Source organism: Hevea brasiliensis, chromosome 2, assembly GCF_030052815.1.
Source record: "Hevea brasiliensis isolate MT/VB/25A 57/8 chromosome 2, ASM3005281v1, whole genome shotgun sequence".
In the NCBI taxonomy this organism is placed as follows: Eukaryota; Viridiplantae; Streptophyta; class Magnoliopsida; order Malpighiales; family Euphorbiaceae; genus Hevea; species Hevea brasiliensis.
In genome coordinates this window covers 102,861,677-102,882,448 of record NC_079494.1, presented here as the reverse complement: position 1 = coordinate 102,882,448, position 20,772 = coordinate 102,861,677, and the positions used below count along the sequence as shown (strand labels likewise).

Sequence of the window (20,772 nt, the reverse complement as noted above, 5' to 3'; positions counted from 1 at the left end):
TGCAGTTTGGAATCCCCCTTATTATGGATTAGGGCAGATCCGGAAATGGAATATCTTGCTGAAATTCAGTTTAATCAACCTGTTCAGATGTGGGTAAGACATTGTGGCCTTTTTAGTAGAAATGGCTCCCCATTTTTAACGTGGTACTCTAATTTATTATTGTTCTTATTTATTATTGTTCTTTTTTACTGGAAAGTTTTAAGCATATGTTATGTTAAAATTCCTATGTGGTGATTGATCGTGATGTTATATTAGCAATTAGGATTTGCTTCAGTCTTCATACAGTGTTTCCATGTTTATTTTTTTTCATTTGGTCCTTTCTGAGTCTAGGGGGGGTTTTAAAATGGTTAACTTGGTCAGTTTCTATGTTTAGTCATTGCTTTTTGAAAAAATTCATGGGCTGGTGGTTGCACCAATCTTTGAACATTGTGTTGCCTGTAATTTGGTGTAAATTTCATAGTATTAATATCCGAAAAGGAGTGGGTATGTAATTATTTTCATAATTTCAATGAATTATGGTTCCTCAACTCCTCTTCAAACAAATTTCGTAAATTTCATATGGAGCTTTACAGTTGGATTTTTCTCGGCGGTAATTGGTAAAGTTTGACTAATGCTTGTGCGGCTTTGCCTGCACTTGACTTGTTCAGAGGAATTCAGGCCTTTGAGCTACATTGTCTAAATTTTTTTGTTCCCTTTATTTTTATTTTATGCACTTGTTGGCTATCATTTATGGGATGCCTGTTAAAAGTTGCATGTTACACACTTGAAGAATGGCCTTATTTCTCTGATATTATTTTCGTAGCGGATGTTCTATTGTATAGAGAGGTGGGGAGAGTGGGGAGGATTTCACTTTAGGTTTAAGTTAGTATATTTGAAAAGGATCAACTGTGATGGATGTCGTGTTATTTTGTAAGATATGAGAAAAGCCGAATCCCTTGAGAGCCCATGGCTCCATTTTTCCAACCTGTTGCCTCGTTGCTTGGCCCTTATTCTAAGGAGTTGTTGCCTAACAAGTGCATAATGTCCATGTATATTATCAGTAATTAAATTATTTTTATGTTGCAAGAATTTGCTATACAAACAAAATTTTGATATGGAATTATTAATTATTTAAATATTATTAATTTAAATTTTTAGTATTATTACTAAAATTCAGCTCAACTCAACTAAGCTATAGTTGCAAACTAGTTGGGCTCAACCCTATGGATCATTTTTCTCCATTCCCCAAACTAGTCAAGCATTACTATAATTGAAATGCCTACTGAGTTGAAGGAGAAGTTCTAAACAATTGAGACTTGACCAACTATGATTCTTGGTAGTGAATTTAGAAGAAACATGCCCCAAGATTAGTATGGTAGGGGTGAGGATGCTAAGCTAGATGTGTGGAAATGTGTAATAATATTGTGTGAGGAATAGGTGCATTTAGGATGGTGGAAGTGGCTATAAGTCAGGGAAGGATGGTTCAGATGGTTTGCCATGGCCAGTATAGATGTGTAGGTATTTTTCCTACCTGTTTTCCCCTTTGCTTGGCCCCTATTCTAAGTAGTTGTAGCATAACGAGTGCATAATGTCCATGTATATTGTCAATAACATGAATTAAATTTATTTTGTAAGGATTTGCTTTGTAAAATGAATGATAAATCCAAAATTTTAATTTTGAATTATTAAATATTTAAATATTAGTAATTTAATTTTTTAAATAAGTATTATTGCTGAAATTCAACTCAAATCAACTAATATGTTAACTTCAAACTAGTTGAGCTTAGCTATATGGATTAGTTATCTCCATTTCCCCAAATCCAGCATATGATTCAAAGGCCTACTGAGTTGAAGGAGAGTTCTAAACAATTGAGACTTGACCAACTATTAATCTTGGCAGTGAATTTGGAAGAAACATGCCCACAAGATGAGTGTGGTGGAGGTGAGTAGCTAATCTAGATGTGTGGAAATAAATTTGTAATAATATTGTGTGAGGGATATGTGAATATAGGACGGTGAAAGGTGCATAGTTGAGATGGTTTGCCTCGTCCAATACAGATATGTAGGTGCACCAGTATGGAAGAATGAAAATGGCAAGAAGTAGACCAAGAATGACATGGGCAAAAGTTCCGTTACCATATGAAACATGGCCCCTGAGCTGAACAGGATCGAGGAAAAAGGCCTGTGCAGGCTTGAGGCTTTTTTGAATTCAGTTGTGTTGAACATGTGAAGTGAAAGTCCTCAATGTATTGAAACTTGGATCTCTTTGTGGTTGAATAGTGCATATGGAGTAGAAGTCTTGAATCATGATACTTATTAATGCATGGGTATGTGAGTACTTATGACCAAGCCATGGATGATAGATATATTTATGATTGCTTGTATTGAAAACTTAATTTTCTGAGATAGGAGATGTTATTGCCTTGTGTGAATTCATTTTTTTTTTTCCATATTGCACCAAAAAATATTTATTAGGGCTTTTTTTTTTTTTTTTTTGAATAGGCAAGTTTGGATATTAAAGTATTTGTTTACTTGTTTTTATTGTTCAACTTTTTTGCAATTGTTGATGCGCTACATATTATTCATTGCATCAGTTGCTTTAATTTGTCAGTGACTCAGTGGTGAACAACTTTGTCTATTGTGGTAATGTTCATCAGATTAATCAGTTAGAGAAGGATGAGGATGTTGTTGCTCAAGCACAAGCAATTGCAGCATTAGAAGCTTTACCGCAGCTATCATTTTCTGTTGTAAATGCCCTGAATAATTTCCTCAGGGACCCCAAGGTTTTTTCTTGTTTTCAATGGATTGGCTAGTTGCAATTCTTATATTGATTGGAATGTGATAATATAATTCATTGTGTGTTGGCCAGGCTTTCTGGAGAGTTCGAATTGAGGCAGCATTTGCATTGGCTAATACAGCATCTGAGGTATTATAATCATAGAATCATGAGCAGCACTCTTCATTTCTTTCCCCGATTTGGGATATTAGTTGCAATTTTGTCCACTTGGTCAAATTGATGTAAAAATGCTATTGTGTTTTTGATTATAATAATAATAATAATAATAAAAATCTGACTTCCTTTCCTTTCTGAATCTCCCTCCTTTCCTTTCTCTCTCCTTGCTTGCCCCTTCTCTCTCTTGATGAGAAACCACAAAAAGAACATTTAGTAGAAACATCTTGTTTTCGGCTTCCAGCTTTAGTTGAATCAAAACTACATGTTCTTTCTTTTTTGTTTGTGGGTTTGGTTTTGCTTTAAATGTTAACTGTAGATCATAAGTGGGCTTTGTTTAATCTTTCATAAAACTTGCCTCACTTGTGTTGGCTTAATTGGAATAGAGCTCTCTAGTTTGCAATTACTACATGGGAGTTGCTTGTAGTGAAGATGGGTTCAATTTAATGGTTGTTTGATTGCCGGATGTTGGATTTTTCATGACCTTATTCATCCAAATTCTCTTGGTGTTGTTGATTTTGAGCCTTAGATCCAAACTTACTATTGAGCATTTTCCTTATTTCTCTAATATTATAATATTATTTTCCTTATCTTTAATACAATAACCCACTTGGCTCGCAGCCTATTCATTCTTCTATTTGGAATCATTTGGATATTGTTAATTTTTCCAACGATGTATTTAATGGGAGTGTCCTTGTTTCCTTTTGAATTTGACTCATCTCTCTACTTTGAATCTCAAGATATAGAGAGAAAGGGGGAGGGTGCGAAAAGGGAAAAGAATGAAAAGTTCTAACTTTTATTGTTTTATTATCATTTACTTCAATTTTGACCAGTTGTGCAAAGTTGTGACTAATTTTAGAAATCAATCTAAAATTGATGAAATCAAAAGAGGATTGAACAATATTGTAAATTGGTACAATTTTTTGGACAGGAAACTGATTGGTCTGGTTTACTTCATTTGGTGAAATTTTACAAAAGTCAAAGATTTGATGCAACAATTGGACTACCCAAGTGAGATTCTTTGCTCCTTTAGCTTGGCTTTGGGCAGGTTTAGGTTACTCATATAACACTGAAAAAATTTGATTTATCTTGATCTTCTCAGGCCAAATGACTTTCATGATTTTCCAGAATACTTTGTTCTTGAGGTAATGCAATGAGGTAGGGTATGTAATTAGTCTATATGCAACGCAATATATTTGGTTAATATACTTGTGCTTTTATGTGGTGTTGATGCAGTATTGGAAGTTCAGGAATTATAAGCATTATAGAATTAGGAAGTTTTAGAGTTTATTATTTAGGAATTCTATTATTATTAGGTTTATTATTCTAATAGTTTATTATTATTTTTCTAGTTTGTTTTTCTTAGGATTCATAATTTGAATTTTTTTAGGATTTCTTAATCATAATAATAGTAGGATTGTTAGTCTATAAATACTTGTTTAATTTGGGTTTTTTCCTTAGATTTTATTATTATGATTATTATTGAGAATTAATATGTTTCTTTTGATCCTTTGTTCTTTTTGTTTTACACAATTTCGTATTTGAGCACTTTGATATGCTTGTGAGCGATAAAGCCCATCTCCTACCTATCAAAAAAACTTCCTTCTACCCTAGTGTTCCTAATCTTTGGGGGGGAAAAAAAGAAAACAACAAGAAACACGAGAAACAACATTGTCACTGATACACGCTGCAAGTGCATGGGTCATACTGATATCGAAATAGATATTTTTTTGTCGAAGAGTTGAGTTTTCAATTGAACTTTGAATACTTGGGTGGATTTCTTTCAATTTGAATAACAATGATTGGCATATATATATTTATATATACATATATATACACACACTTAACACTTTTACATGGTGATAAGTATTTCTTCTTTTTTTTTTAATATATATATTTTTTTTTAAATTAAAGTGTACCAATTACTATGAATTATTATTCTCATGAAATGGTAGGTAGTGTTTGTGCTATTAGCTAGGTAATAATGAGGATTCCAAGAAAAATTAAGATTTTAATATAGGCTCAAAGGGGTTGCAAGAGCAAATTCTAGTGAAGAAAAAGGCCAAAGGTTTAAAATAACAAGTTTTAACCTAATAATCTCTTTTTTCAAGTACAAACTAGTATTTTGCCTTAAAATGTCTAGAAAGCTTGTTCTAAGACTGGTGAGACATCAATTAACTGCTCTTGTCTTATAGTTTTCCAATCATTCCAATTTCTAAATAATTAATTGGGTGACCCTTGACTAAGAAGATATAATCAAAAGATAAGCATTCCAAAACCTTTCACGTGTTTGGAACTTTCAATCCTCAAACCCATCTAGAGATAAGTTTAATCACTCTTCTAGGCAACTCCTATTACTCTTCAAGGATTTGGTTAAAAAAAATATTTTATGAATGCATGATTCATAAAATGTGAAATGCATTAATTAAATGCAATGTTATCTCCAGGCGCCTAGGCACTCACCTTGGTGCCCGAGCGAGGTGAAATCCAGGCACCTCGCATGTGAAGCCTCCAGACAGGGCAACTTCAATTAGGAGCTGCCTAGGTGCCCAGGCGAGGCCCAAGTGAGGCGAGGAAAGGCGAGAAAAAGGTGACATATTAGAAAAAAAAAAAAAGTTGAGAGAGAAGTTGATCGTGCCACCACCTCCTTTTTGTTTCATTTTTTTTTTTTGGTTGGTTAAACATGTCCATTATTTTTCTTCATTCTTCTCTTCTATCCCTCCTCAAATTCTGAAATTCTTTTTTTGTTGTCATTTTTTTTAAACCAGTATATTATTTGAAATTTTGTATGTATTCTATTTTTTTTTCTCTAAAATCCTGTCACATTTTTGTTATTCCAGCTGAATATGTTTACCCTACCTTAGTCTTGGAGTTTATCTCCTCATTCAATGCTGACCTAAAACTACATGCCCATACTCACAAGCCAGCACTAAAATTTCGATGTTTAGGTGTGGATAGGGAACTATCACTTTAAGGTTTGTTTAGGATTCCTTACAAAGGAAGAGCAGTCTAGGGGACTGAGGTGTTTGATGAAAAGAAATTTTAGAAAGCAATATCCAATAATACCAACTATTTCTTGGCTGGCAGGTCCGAGGCTACCCAAATATGGGACCCAACTTTTAATTTCATGTTGAGACTCATTTCTAGTACTATCTTGGTAAGAGGGTCTAGCACAGGGACAATATGGATTGTTGAGATATTTTTGCTTTGGTGTGCTCAAAACAAGTTTAAAGTAGCTCCTGTCCATCTGATTGAGGGTGATAAGTTTAATTCATAACCAATTTGATTCTCAAACACTTGAATAATTCTTGTCAAAATAGACTAGGGAAGACTTTATCTCAGTCAGAAGTGATAATTTGAGGCAATCCATGAAGCTTAAAGACAACATCAATAAAAATATGGCCTACTGATCAATGACAAATGTTCAGAAAAATTAGGTAAAGCTGAGACTGGAGCTGTAGACATTAGTTCCTTGAGCTTCTCGAAAGGCCTTTGAACATTATCACTCCACTGAAATGAATACTTCTTTAATAAATTAGTTGAGGGCTTACAAATAACCCCATAATTCTTGATAAATTTTTTGTAATAGCCTGTGTCCCAGAAAACTCTTGAGATCCTTAACTAAAGTAGGAACAAGCCATTTTATCGTAGCGGCAACCTTCTTGGGATCAGTTGCAACCCAGTTCTGATATGATATGCCCAAGATATTCAATTTTAGTTTGCCCAAAGAAATGCTTAGATTGTTTAGCAAAAAGATTTTGGTCTTGTAGCACTTTAAACACTCGGTCCAAATGTTGCAAATTACTCTCCATATCCTTGCTATAAACCAATTTATCATTGAAAACACCGGTACAAATTTCCTTAAGAAATGTTGGAAAATGTGATTCATTGGGGCTAGAAAAGTAGCAGGGCATTAGTGAGCTCAAAAGGCATCACTTTAAATTCAAAATGCCCACGATGTGTTCTAAATGCAATGATATCCTCGTCCTTCATCTTTATTTGATGGTAACCAGCTCTTAAATTGATTTTAGAAAAGATGACAACCCTGTTTAATTCGTGTAACAAGTCATCAATATTGGAAACTTATCTTTAACTATCAAGTCATTAAGTTTCCTATAGTCAATACAAAACCTCCTTTTTCTATCCTTCTTCATGACCAATAAAACAGAAGAAGAATATGGGCTGTTACTAGGTTGGATTATGGTGGCAGAAAGCATATCTACTAATGACTTTTCAATCTCTGCATTTTGGTGATGTGGTTATTTTAGGGCCTAATATTAACAGGCTGAGCATTATGCTGCAAGGGAATAGCATGATTGTGATTCCTAAAAGGAGGTAGTTTTTGAGGCTCTATAAAAATCCCTTTATACTTTTGGAGTAACTGTTGCATTCTCTCATCCATCACAGAAGTGTAAGTAGCATATGATAAAGAGTGTTTAGAATCCATAATACAAAATAAAGGAGTTTGAAAATCCTCACCACCTTTATCAAATATGTTCGCAGAATGCCACAAGCCAGATTGCAACATACCTTCCCAAATTCTATGTAAAACCCATGATTTCCCTTCCATGGTAAGAGTAATTGCACATACCTCAAAATCAGATAGTACTAGATTATGCTTTTTTAGCCAATCAACTCCTAATATCATGTCAAATCCACCCAAATCTAAAATCTTCAAGTCAAAATTAAACTCACAATTCTCCATTTTCCACTTGCTAACATTTTAAATCACACCCTAAATTCCTCCCATTAGCTATGTAATAGCAATATATGGTGTATTCACCTATTCAAATTTCAACTTTCAAGCAATTCTTTTATCAAGGAAACTAGTGGTACTGCCACTATCAATTAATATCACCAGTTGCCTATTCTTATGTATCCCTAACATCCTTATGGTATCAATTCCATGATTACTGTCTAATGCATGCACTGACAAAGTATCATCTCCCAAATCCCCTCCCTCCTTTAGCTTCATTCCTGCTTCAAACCACTTCTCTTCACACCCATCATCTTCCTTCCCTTCAGCATATATTGCGTTTAATGATTTTTGCTTGCATTGATGCCCTAGAAAATACTTTTCCCCACATCTATAACAAGGCTTATATTGATTCTTGATAGGTTTTAAAGAAGAATTTGTTGGTTTAGATGCTGTAGATAAACTAGTGATAAGTGGTGGATTGGAAGAGTTGCTGATAACTTGGGTTTTAGCAGTTGCACGATTTGTTTTGTAAGAATTGGGTGGTCTCAAAGGGTATTGATAGGACTGATCAGGTTTGGCATATTGATTTGATTAATTGGAAACAGATGGAGTTGAAGAAATAGTAGATTGGCTTCTAAAAGGTTTGGAAGAATTACTGGTATTCTTAGGCTTTTTACTGACTTCTAATACTTACTCTTGAAGCCTAGCTACCTCAATAGCCTGTGATAAGGAAACTGGCTTCATCATCCCAACAATCAACCTAATTTCATCCTTTAAACCTCCCATGATAGCAAACATAAAATAATATTCACATAATTGAGGCATCAATCTTTCCATTCTTATTGTTGCAATCCCTGATTTGTTGTAGTAGCAGATTATTAGGATCTTATTTGATTGTTCTTTTCTATTTCTTTTTGTACTATTATTTTCTATTTATCTTATTTTTTTGTGAGGATAAACCACTTGTATGTAAATAGGAGCATGTACTAAAAATTTTATATATGAAAACCACAGAAATTTCTCTCAAATACATTAGTTTTTGCATGGTATCAAAGCTTTCGATTCATTAGGGTGGGTTTTATTACTGTTTATGCGCGCTATTCACGTGTACGATCTATGGGCACTATTCGCATTACTTTTCACAGCACTTGAACCTTTATTCCAGCTTTTTTCAACTGTTTCTTGTGTGTTGCGCTTCTATCCAGCCCTTGTCCTTGACCTGATCACAAGCGAATATGTTTGAAACAGTGGATTACCTGAAATAACAAATGATATTGGAATTTTTTTCAGTAAAGAAATTCAATTTCTAAGGCATTTGTTGTCTCGGCTTGAATTTCAATCTTTCACAGTTGGCTCTTTAAATTTTGTCAAATTTGGTAATGTTTTCCTTGCCAATCTTGACAAATCTTGTTGAGTTATAAATTTTGGAGCTAACCAACATATGAAAGACTTTTCAAATAAATTCTCTACCTATTCTCCATGCTCAGGAAAAAAAAAAAAAAAAGTCCGTATAGTGGATAGTTCCTTAACCACAATTTTTGGTACAGGTTCTATCACATGCACTCCTAATATAAATCTCACTGGAGTTCTTCATATTCTCTGCTTTTCTATTAATCTTTTATTTGTTAGTTCCATTATCCAGGCCCTTAATTGCAAAATTAAATTTTTTCCTACTCATTGCATATTTCAAGATTTGAAAACAGGGAAAGTAATTGGCAGTGATAGATTGCAAGATGGTCTATAATTTTGTAGATGACGGTTGTAGTTCCTCAAAGCCCGAAGCAAACCAGGCTTTGTTAGGACTGTCTATGAGTGCTAATGAGGAGATTATCTAATGGCATAAGAGATTAGAACATTCATCTTTTCCTGTTTTAATAAGGTTATACCTTAATTTGATTAAAAGTTACAACTTAGATTTATTAGTTTGTGATGCTTGTGAATTTGCTAAACATACAAGACGGTCTTATCCTTCAACAAATAATAAAAGATTGGTCCGTTTTAAGAATTATTTATTTTAATCAATGAGGACCTACCTAAACTACTTTTTTGTCTGGGTATAGATGGTTTGTCTCTTATATTGACTGTTGTACTAGGTTGACATAGGTTTATTTGATGAGAGCACAAAGTGAAGTGTTTTCTTGCTTTCAGGAGTTTCACAAAATGATTTGCATACAGTTTGATGCTAAGGTTAAAATCTTAAGAACTGATAATGGCACAAAATGTATTAATGGTGTTGTTTGAGCTTATTTGGATTCAAATGGTATAGTGCATAAAAATAGTTGTCAATACTTGTGAACAAAAATGGGGTGTCTGAAAGAAAAAATTGACATTTATTAGAGGTGGCTTGATCTCTTATGTTTATTATGAATCTTCCTACACCTTATTGGGGGATGCAATTCTTGTTGCAACATATCTTATCAATAAAATACCTCTGAAAACTCTGAATTTTAAAAACCCTTTAGAGGTTTTACAAGGCCATAATTCTTATACTCTCTAAAAATTTTTGGACGTGTTTGTTTTGTCCACAAAACAAATGTTGGGAAGTTAGAATCTAGAGTTCTTAAATGTGTATTTATAGGTCATTCGGGTACTCAAAAGGGCTATCAATATTATCATTCTTTTACCAGAAAATATTTTTTTAGTATGAATGTTACCTTTAGAGAATCTGAGCCTTATTTTCTGGTCAAGTCACCTCTTCGGGGGAGCATAAGGAGGAAAGAGAAGAAGTGTTTTTTCCCAACCACCTTTGGGGGAGACTATTAGGCTTGGGTCGCACCTTAGTGTGAGCCATCTAATCAGACCAACTACCTCCTTAAACCCTAGGGAAATTGAATAGATTGGATTTGAGAACCTACATGTGTCGGAATAAGACAGATATAGCTATGGAGCTTGATACACCCAATCAACCAGTATCTTGGAATCAATTCCTGAAGAATGTGGTGTCTCCTTTACTTCCTGATGATCCTAATTCTATTTTTGAGTTGAATGCTATTATTATGATCTTGATGTTCCTATTGCTTTTAGAAAAGGAGTCAGGGTTTGACTAAGCATCATATTTCTAATTTTATTTCCTATGACTCGTCTCCTTCTTATAGAGCCTTTGTCTTGTCTATTTCTTCTGTTTTTATACCATAGGGTTGGAAGGAGGCATGTCTTTATCCAAAATGAAAGGCAGCTATGGTAGAAGAGATGAGAGGTTTAGCAAAAAATGAGACGTGATATTGTTTCTCTTCCATCGGGGGGGGTAACTAGTGGGATGCAAGTGGATATTCACAGTTAAACATAATGCAGATGGTTCTATTGAAAGGTATAAGATGAGGTTAGCGGCTTCACTCAAAGGTTAGCGGCTAAAGGCTTCACTCAGACATATGAAGTGGATTATCAGGAGACTTTTGCCCTTGTTATAAAATGAATACCATTAGAATCTTATTATCATGTGCTGCAAATCTTGAGTGAGACCTACAACAATTTGATGTAAAGAATGCTTTTTTACAGGGAGACTTAGAGGAGGAAGTGGATATTGAGATTCTTCCAGAATTCGATAATGATAAAATCAAAGGGAGTTTGCAAGTTGAAAAAGGCATTGTATGGTCTGAAGCAATCACCTAGAGCATGGTTTGATAGATTTAGCAAGGCCATGATATCTTTTGGATACTATCAAAGCAGTGTAGATCATACTCTATTAATGAAACACTGTAAAGGTAAGATCGCATTGCTTTTTATTTATATTGATGATATAGTTGTAATAGGAGATGATGAGAAAATTACTCATCTGAAGAAACTCTTGGCTTATAAGTTTGAGTTTAAAGATTTGGATAAATTAAGATACTTCCTTGGATAAAGGTTGCTAGAGCAGACAAAGGAATCTTTATTTCTCAAAGGAAGTATATTTTAGACCTCTTAGAAGAAATGGGAACGTTGGGCTATAAATCTATAAAATACCTATTTTAACTAATAATAGATTACAAGCATGAGTTGGGGAATCAATTGACTTAGGAAGATATTAGAGGTTGGTTGGGAGATTGATTTATCTCTCATATACTAGACCTGGCATAGCTTATGCGGTGAGTCGAGTAAGTCAGTATATGTATGATCCTAGCTAACCTCACTTAGAAGCTGTTTTCTGTATTTTGAGATATCTGACATTTGCACCCGGAAAATGACCTTTTTTCAAGGCGTGGCCATCTCCAGATAAAAGCCTTTACGAATGCAGATTGGGCTAGATCTTTTGATGATAGGAGGTCTATGACTGGTTATTGTACTTTTGTTGGTGGTAATCTAGTCACTTGGAGAAGTAAAAAGCAAAATGTGACAGCTAGATCCAATGTAGAAGTAGAATATAGGGCCATGGCACTGGGTATTTGTAAGCTATTATGTTTATAGAAATTGATGAAAGAAATGATGCTATCAAAAATCGACAGTTTATCCTTATTGTGTGATAACAAAACTACCATCAACATAGTACACAATCCTGTCCAACATGATCAGACTAAGCATATAGAGATCGATCGACACTTTATAAAGGAGAAAATAATGGATGGAATTTTGAGCGTCTCTCGTGTGTCTTCAAAAAAACAGTTGACCGACGTGTTTACTAAGGACTTAAGCAGTAATTTATTTCATACTCTAGTTTGCAAGTTGGGCATATGTGAAATACATGAACCAACTTAAGGAGGAGTGTTGGAATCCCTGATTTGTTGTAGTAATGCATTATTTGGATCTTATTTGATTATTCTTTTCTATTTCCTATTGTATTATTATTTCCTATTTTTCTTAATTTCCTTGTTAGGATAAATCACTTGTATATAAATAGGAGCATATACAAAGAATTTTATATATGAAAAACACAAAGATTTCTCTTAAATACATTAGTTTCAACACTTATTCTCAATTCCTGAAATTCATCTTGATATTCTTCTAAAGATCCCTCTTGCCTAAGCTTCATGAATCCCTCTATTAAATCTTCTAACCCTTCATCCCCAAACCTACTACAAATTCCCTTCTCAAATACCTCTCAAGAATGTACTCCACCCTGTTCCAATTATGGAACCATGCATTTGCCCTATCCACCGAAAACAGGCTTGCTATTGGTACCTTTTGGTCAATTGGAACCCTATAAAATCTCAAAATATTTCACACACTTCCTCAGCCAAACTCTAGGTTCTTTCCCATCAAAAGTAACCAATTCTATCTCAGGCAAAATCTGTAGTATTCCCTCTGTAAAAGAAAAATTTCCAGAGTTATTAGAATTGCCTACATTCTGCAGATTCTGGATCCCTGTAGGATTAGGTAGTAAACCCTTGCCATTTCCCAATATTGGCTGAGATCCAACATTTTTAGATCTACTTCCACCTTCACCAGAACTACTAGCTCCCTTACTCTTTCCTGCACTCATATAGGCTTGCAATTCTTCCATGATAACATTTTGACCTTCAGTTTTCTTCACCATGTTTTCCTTAAATTCCTTCAGATCTTTAGCAGTTCTCGAAGCCATCTCTTGCAGATTTCGAGAAACATCTTGTAAGTTTCTCACTTGTTCTTCCAACTCAGCACTCTTTACCATCTCTGGACTCACTACAGCTGATCTAGTGATAGTTCCGACCCCCAAGGACCAATTACCCACTGATTCTTGGATTCGATAGCTCTGATACCAAATGTTAGGGTTATGGAACCCTAACAGAGATATATAGAAGAAATAGAGAAAGAATTATGGGGAGAGAGAGAGAGAGAGAGAGGGAACAAAAGAACAGTTGAGAGAGAAGTTGAGAAGCATTATTTCTTTGATAATTCTTGGAATGAATTACAAGATCAGCTGGTTGAGAATTTATATCTCTAACTCGGCAACTACTTCTCTGCAGCTCATACAACGAACTAACTCAATCTGTTGTAACTTCCTTACAGAGTCAGTTGTACACTACTAACTCCCTTTCCCGCCATTATTCCCCTTCCTATTAGTATGTAAAAAATGACTGCTTTAAACTTGTTCCAAATCTAATGATGTTAAAACAGATCAAGGCAGAATTAAAATTTTGTCTACATCTCCCATAATCACTTCAATTTATTTATTTTAGTTTAAGATTTTTAAATGTTTGTTGGCATGCAGTAGAGGTGTTATTGTCTTGCTAGATGTTGAGCTAAGACCTTATTATTGTTTTTAAATTTTTTCAGATAGATAATAGATTTATAAATTCCTTTGCATTTTCTTGATTAATTTAGGCAATTCCTCAAGCTGTAGCAACAGTTAGAGCTGCAGACAAGAAAAGCCCGAGGGAAGCTATTGAATTTGTTTTGCAACTTCTCAAGGTTGGTTTTTTTTCATTTTCTCAAATTCATTTTATGATCTTTCATCAATTATGTACTGACCTTTGATTTTTTTTTTTTGTAATCTATGTTGCATTTTAGTAATATATGGTTTTCTCAACTCAACTTCATTAACTTTTAATCCCATACTAGTTGGGGTCAACTATATGGATTATTATTAATCTATTTCATCTGGTCTAGGGTTACATTTTTAAAAAGATCTAGGCTCCTCTTTTTTTCTTCACTTAAAATGTTCAATCTTCCTTACCAGTGCTTCTGTTGGTCTTTAATGCACATCTTTAAGCCATTTCATTCTCGCATCTCTTGAATTTTTCTCGTTAGGTGCCATTTTTCTTTCTGGCTGTGAGCAGGAATTGCTAGGTTTTAGGCCATTGAACTTCTAAGTCTTTGGGAAAACCTAGGGGACTTCTTCCTAAAGAAATTCTCTCGAAAGGGAAATGTTTACTCACTGCTTTTAGATTTAGATTTACACTATATGAAACAAAAATTCTTTGCATTCTTTCTTTATTCAGCTATTGTATTTTTGTACATCCATCTTATCATTCTCATTTTCCATGATAACCTTGTGCATATGCTTTGTTTTTACTGCTCTATGCGTGATGCTATTTATCATAGCTTGTGGAATTATGATCTATAAAAATTTCCTTTGAATGTAAACAGACTTGGCATTTTGTGATTTTAAAGTACTCTTGTTACACTTTTTCACTTTGTTCATCTTCAATCATATGTTTGACATTTCTCTCACTTTCATCATTCCTTTCTATATAGCCTAGGTTTTTGAAATGCTTGCTTTGTGGGACCTCTGCACTTAAGTAGATTAGCTGCTGTATGCAGTCACTGCCCCTAAGAATAAACTATTAATCATGGTTTCATAATTCTTGGATGTGGCCTTGCCTAATCCTTCATGAGTATTTTTCAGAAGATGAGTGTTGCAGCTTCAATTCAAATCTATAGAGAGCACTGTTTATGAAGCTTACTGTTAGTCCTGTAAATTTATATTAGCCAATGAAAGGGTAGTGGTGGCAGATTGCAATTCAAATTTAAAATGGATTGTTGAAAAAGTAATAATAATAAAAACAAATGGAACAGCTGGATGGTTTTTTTTATATGATTGATGGTGGATGGAAACTGAATTGCCACTGATGCAGTTATTTAAGGGATGCAATTGCAATCCCAACAAATATAGTAGCTATTTGAAGGAAGCCTCTACTGACTAATATTACTAGATTAATTGCATTATGCAGGCACGGCCCTAAGAATAAGTTATTAATAATGGTTTCATGAGTCTTGATTATGGCCTTTCCTCAGCCTTCATGAGTAATCGTCAGAAGGTGACTTGCAGCTACAATTCAAATCTGCAGGAGTACTTTTTATGGAGGATACTGTCAATCCTGTAAATTTATATTTGCTGATTAAAGGGTATCGTTTGTGGCCAGATTGCAATTCATTGTGAAACAGAATTGTTGATTGAATTAATAATAATAATAAAAAAAGAATAGGGGACAAGTAGGGAAGTGGTTTATACCTATGTAGTTTATCTCATCTAAAACCAGGATCATGGAGGTGTAGTGGAACAGTGAGGCTTGCCAATTTAGGACAATCTGCAGTATATAGAGAAGCTCCTGAGCTTGGAATCTAATATATCCTGTGTCACTATGTGAGGTTCAAGCAGTAATTCCCTTATCATCATCCTATTGTTCGTTTCAAGTTTCAGCGTGGTGAATATGTTTGTGGATGCTGCATTTTCTGTATTGATTGTGTTGTATATGCTACAAAGTCTGCATTGAATCCCTTATGAAATAGTTATTTAAGAAAATGGTGTGTTCAATACACTTAGTTCACACAATTTTTGTTTTCTTTCTGGTGTTTGGCAGTATAATGATAACACTGGAAATCCTTATTCTGATGTGTTCTGGCTTGCTGCATTAGTCCAGTCAGTGGGTCAACTTGAATTTGGGCAACAGGTTTGTGAATAACGTTTCACATATCATTTAATTTGTTGATGATTGATCATGCAACGTTTCAACTGCTGCTGCTTGGTTTAATCTGATTTTAAACTACAAAACTCTATGATCTGCGACATTAGTATATTAGGATTTAGGAATTAGTAAATGCTGAGCTAATTATGGATTTCATCTTAAATTTGTTAGGTAGGTTTCATATTTGTATGTGTGCATTTACTCTCTCTCTCTCTCTCTCTCACACACACACACACACATGCTCAAAGTTGCATGCACAAATCCTTTTGCATGGCAACTCTGAAAGCAAAAAGTTTGAAGTTCATTAAGTTGGATTTACCAATGAATGTAGTATGCCCTTCTAAATGCATGGCCTTTTTTCATATATTCACATTTTTCTCGAATTTCATCTATTTAAAAATAGATAAGGTTGACAATCGCTTGTTATTTCACTTGATTGTTTTTGGTTTAAATGCTGGTTCTTGGTCTTTGATGGAATTTAGCATTTTGGCAAACTCATAAAGTTGTCAGCTTGAAAAGATTTGCTGAAACATAATATTTTATCTCTACCGAAAAGATCCAAATTTAAACTCATGTAAAAGGATTGTAATATGAATTTTATGGAGTAATATAGTGAAGTTCATTTCTTTCACATTTCATTGGAAAGAGTTCAGCTAACAACATGGTGCTGGGTCAGCAAAAACAACGTGTCACATGCCCATCCATTTCATAAGAACAGCAGTCTTTGGTTAGTGACAGTCTCCCAGAGTTAATTGGCAGGGGAATCCTTCCTCTCCTTTGCACCTTTTGTCTCCTGCTTTTTTTGTTCTTTTGGCAATTCTGTTCTCTATTTTGGAATGAGTACATAAAGGATGCATTTGGTTGCCAGAATTGTCCAAGAGGGTGAGTTACTTTCCTGTGTTTAGTTTGCATGGGAATGTTGTATTTATGAGAAAGTTACTTTCCTAAACTAATGAATCCTACCATAACTTTTTACGTGTACATGGGAAGTACTTCATCATTTTAAAGGGTGAAAGTTGCATTCCCATTTTGTGTGTGTATGTGATATTGCATTTAATTATAACTCTATTTGTAATAAAATAAAGCATTATAAATATTATTATTTATTTTTTAAGTACTGATTCTTTTTGATATTCTGCAGAAAAAAGTTATCTACCTTTATTTTTCTAATAATATTAAAATTGTGTTTTGAATTGAATTTAAGTAAAAATTTCATATATTCTATATTTTATAAAGAAAATAATTAAATTAATTTACAAATAAACAATTAAATATAATGTATTTATTTTTGGGGGTGCCATACCATAGTAATTCATTATATGTATTTACATTTTTATATATTGACCAAACATAATACTTGCAAATTCCAAGCAAACTTTTATTTCTAATCAAACATCATGATGTTATATTCCTGGCATTACTTTCTTGGGAGTCTACTTTCTCAGGAAGTGGTTCCAAGTGGGAATGTTGAGTTACGGCGACCAAATGCCTCCAAAAAGAGAAGTGTGGAAGTTTGGGATTTCAGTTCTTGGTTGTGGGGATTCTCTGCAGACAAGTCGGTCTTAGTTGTTTCTGTTTCTATCGTCCATTGTGTTGGATGACAAAGCAATTTGGTTTCCCTGTTTCTGGTATTTGTGCATGGGCCATTTTCATGTCTTATTGAACTTCCTAGCAGTGTACGAAGTTTAAATATGACTAAATTAATCTCCTAGGGATGATGTTTTGACATACTTTTATGGTATTTTGAAGTCTTTTCAATGTATATATGTATGATTCTGAAGGTGTACTCTCTGTTGCTTCCTATCCTCTTGACAGAGTGTTGTCTTTTTATCATCTCTTCTCAAGCGCATTGATCGGCTTCTGCAATTTGACAGGTGCAAGGACTTCTTATTGTTTTTGATAAAATGGGTTTTATAATAAGGTTACTAACTTTGGCATTTACTAGGCTGATGCCCAGCTACAATGGTATATTGACAATCAGCTGCATCCGTACATTGGTACAAATTGCCTTAAAGCTGTCTGGATCTGTTCATCTTGTAAGTGCCTATATCTATAGGCTGCTTTCCAACATCTTAGCCATTCTTGGGATTTAGATAGGTTCATTACTTGCTGCAGGATCATGTTTTTGAACTCATTAAACCTTTTCAAGATTTTAAGACATTATGGCAAATTCGAATTGAAGCTAGCAGAGCACTCCTGGATCTGGAATTCCACTACAGAGGCATTGATGCAGCATTGTCATTGTTTATCAGATATTTGAAGGAAGAACAAACCTTAAGAGGTTCTGCACTGTGTGTGTGTGTGGCAAAGATTTTAGATTTTTAATATTTCCTTGTGAATGTGTTATAAGAGTGTGTGCATCACTTTTACTTTTCTTGGTTGCAGGGCAAGCAAAACTTGCTGCACATGCTATGCGGTTATGTCAGATTCGAGACAGATCTGATTCCAAGGATGATATCAAGAGTACAACACTTGTGGCTTTGCTTAGTGTGCTAGAAGGACATTTAGCATTCAACAATATATATCTTCGGCATAACTTGTTCTGCATCTTACATATCCTTGCAGGAAGGTAGATGCCTCTTCTTCCTTGCCTTTGTCAGTAATTTTCTTGGTAGAGTGATTTTGGGTCTGTCTGTCTTGGCTGGACTGACCCAACCAAATCCTTGGTGTCTGCCAGGACTGATGAAGGATTTGGGTGGGTAGAAGCTGGCATGCATTTACTTTGCAGATTTAATGTTGAGTTTGAATTCCAACCTTGTTTTCAGAGCGCCGACACTATATGGGGTTCCCAGAGATAAAACATTATGTCTTGGTGATGCTGAAACATGTGAGCCAAAGAACGTTTTTGCGGCACTCGTCCCAGAAACAAAGCCTCTGGAGCCTCCTGCTGACATTCCAAAACTTGATCAGGATGATTTTGCTAGTCAAGAGGCTCCCAAGGAAGCAGATACAGTTTCCAGCAATCTTCTGCGTGAGATGGATTTGGTCATCATAGAAGATACAAAGGAACCAGATACGATCTCCAACAATCATGAGCAGAAGATGGATTCAGCAATTCCAGAATCTTTGAAGGAAGCAGATACAGTCTCTAACAATCCTGAACGTAAGATGCCAGTTGTTAAGATTAGGGTAAAAAAATCTGCTGCTTCCAGTAGAGCAGAGGAGGCTGATAATCAAACTGTTGAGAGATCTCAAGGCAGGCATCATGAAACTGATCGTGGGGCCACCAGCTCCGTTTCTGTGGATGCACCCCAAAGGATTTCAACTGAGGCTGTGAGTGCAAGCAATCAAAATATTGAGGAAGTCAACTCATGTCTTGACCATGGGTCGCGGATGACTGCTAGCATCGGCAGTGCAAAACTCACAAGTGATGGTGACAATTTTGGGAAGGAACTCCAGTGCACTGCTGATTCAAGCAAAGTTTTTGTGCATCCTCAGCCTGAGGATCCATCATCTCCTAGTGTCATGCAAGATAACAATGTCGACAGTGGTGCACAAAAGTATGCTAGTCTGCAAACCCTCTCAGTTGGAAGATTTGATCATGATGGCGGTTCATCAGTTGCCGTGGTATCTCCTTTTCGTGGGAAAGAAAAGGAGAAGAAAAAAGATAAGGAAAAGAAACGGAAACGGGAAGATCATAAAGGGCACAGGGATGATCCAGAGTACCTGGAACGGAAGAGGTTGAAGAAAGAGAAAAAACAGAAGGAGAAGGAAATGGCAAAGCTGCTCAGTGATGATGCAAAGGCATCTTCGGTAGACTCGCGCATTAAGAAACAGGAACCCAGCAGCATTAAGTTGGCAACTGTGCAGTTGAAACCAAGGGAATCCAGTGGTTCCAAAATGGCCAACACCTATGTGGACACTAAGCCTGAGCCATCGGAAGGTAACTCTGCACCAAGATTTCGAATTAAAATTAAGAACAGGACGCTGAATAAATCATAGAAGCATGTAGTTATCCTCCTTTCATTATAGAAATTCCCTTGGAATTTTTGGCTTGTATATCCCCAGAATGTGTAAGAAAGAGAACGTGTAATGTGGGGAACTTCCTTGAGAATTCAAAAAATTTGTTGAATGATTGTGCATGCTCTTGTTGAATAATGGGAAATGCATGTGCGAGATATGGGGGCTGGTCTGATGGCTTTATATTAATCCCTCTGACCCAGTACTCATCCAATGGGGTAGGGGGAGGGGGGATTTGAGCAAATTCTGAATTGGAAGATATTTGGCTATATGATTCAAAGAAAAGAGAGAAGAAAAAGCCTAATCGAGTGTATTTAATCAACCCAATCGTGGCCTTATTTTGATTGGTGAGTCGCAGGATGATGAAGGGGAAGAAGTTACATGGATAAAGAAAGGTGAATTGGTCCTGGATTATTGTTAAGAGGATTCTAAAAATAAATGATACTTTTGAAGGGTTAAATTAATGTTAGAAAGTTAGCGTATGTAAATGTTAATTCTTTTATTTTGCTTTATATTTTGATTTAAAACAATCACAACTAAAACATCACCTTTTGTTATGCCTTTCAACATATTTTGATTCCTTTGTCCAAACATTAAGATTCGTGCTTTACAGTGCCTTCAAAATCATAATAATCTTGTTAATAGAGGCTCAAAGCATGGTTATGCAATTGTATACTGCTTTGCTCTTTTTCTTTTTCAATAAAAGTAAAAGAAATTCCTTGCCAAACCTTCATATTGTGAAAAGTTTTACAATAGTTTCCCATTTGTTGAAGGGTGAAAAATCTAAATCCAAGTTCAAAAAAGAAAAACAAGGCATAAAATAGTAGCAGTAGTCAACTGGTGATGAACAGATCAATTTAGGCAATAAGAAAGTAGGGTTTCAA

At 34.9% G+C, this 20,772-nt stretch overlaps 1 protein-coding gene across 4 annotated transcripts in view; it reads left to right on the top strand.

Annotated features, from left to right (window-relative positions):
* Nucleotides 1-20,010, top strand: part of LOC110647516 (transcription initiation factor TFIID subunit 2) — a 30,126-nt gene extending 10,116 nt beyond the window's left edge. For 3 of the 4 annotated variants that reach the window (XM_021801397.2, XM_021801398.2, XM_021801399.2), the window contains 12 exons: nt 6-93; nt 2,637-2,762; nt 2,849-2,905; nt 3,861-3,940; nt 4,032-4,074; nt 13,845-13,931; nt 15,824-15,913; nt 17,744-17,802; nt 17,874-17,964; nt 18,044-18,209; nt 18,314-18,497; nt 18,694-20,010. In XM_021801397.2, coding sequence (XP_021657089.2) covers nt 6-93; nt 2,637-2,762; nt 2,849-2,905; nt 3,861-3,940; nt 4,032-4,074; nt 13,845-13,931; nt 15,824-15,913; nt 17,744-17,802; nt 17,874-17,964; nt 18,044-18,209; nt 18,314-18,497; nt 18,694-19,870 — 2,248 coding nt within the window. In that variant the 3' untranslated portion in view covers nt 19,871-20,010. Of the gene's footprint in view, nt 1-5; nt 94-2,636; nt 2,763-2,848; nt 2,906-3,860; nt 3,941-4,031; nt 4,075-13,844; nt 13,932-15,823; nt 15,914-17,743; nt 17,803-17,873; nt 17,965-18,043; nt 18,210-18,313; nt 18,498-18,605 lie in introns of all 4 variants that reach the window. The other variant, XM_021801400.2, reaches the window with a different exon arrangement.
* The last annotated feature ends 762 nt before the right edge of the window (nt 20,011-20,772 follow it).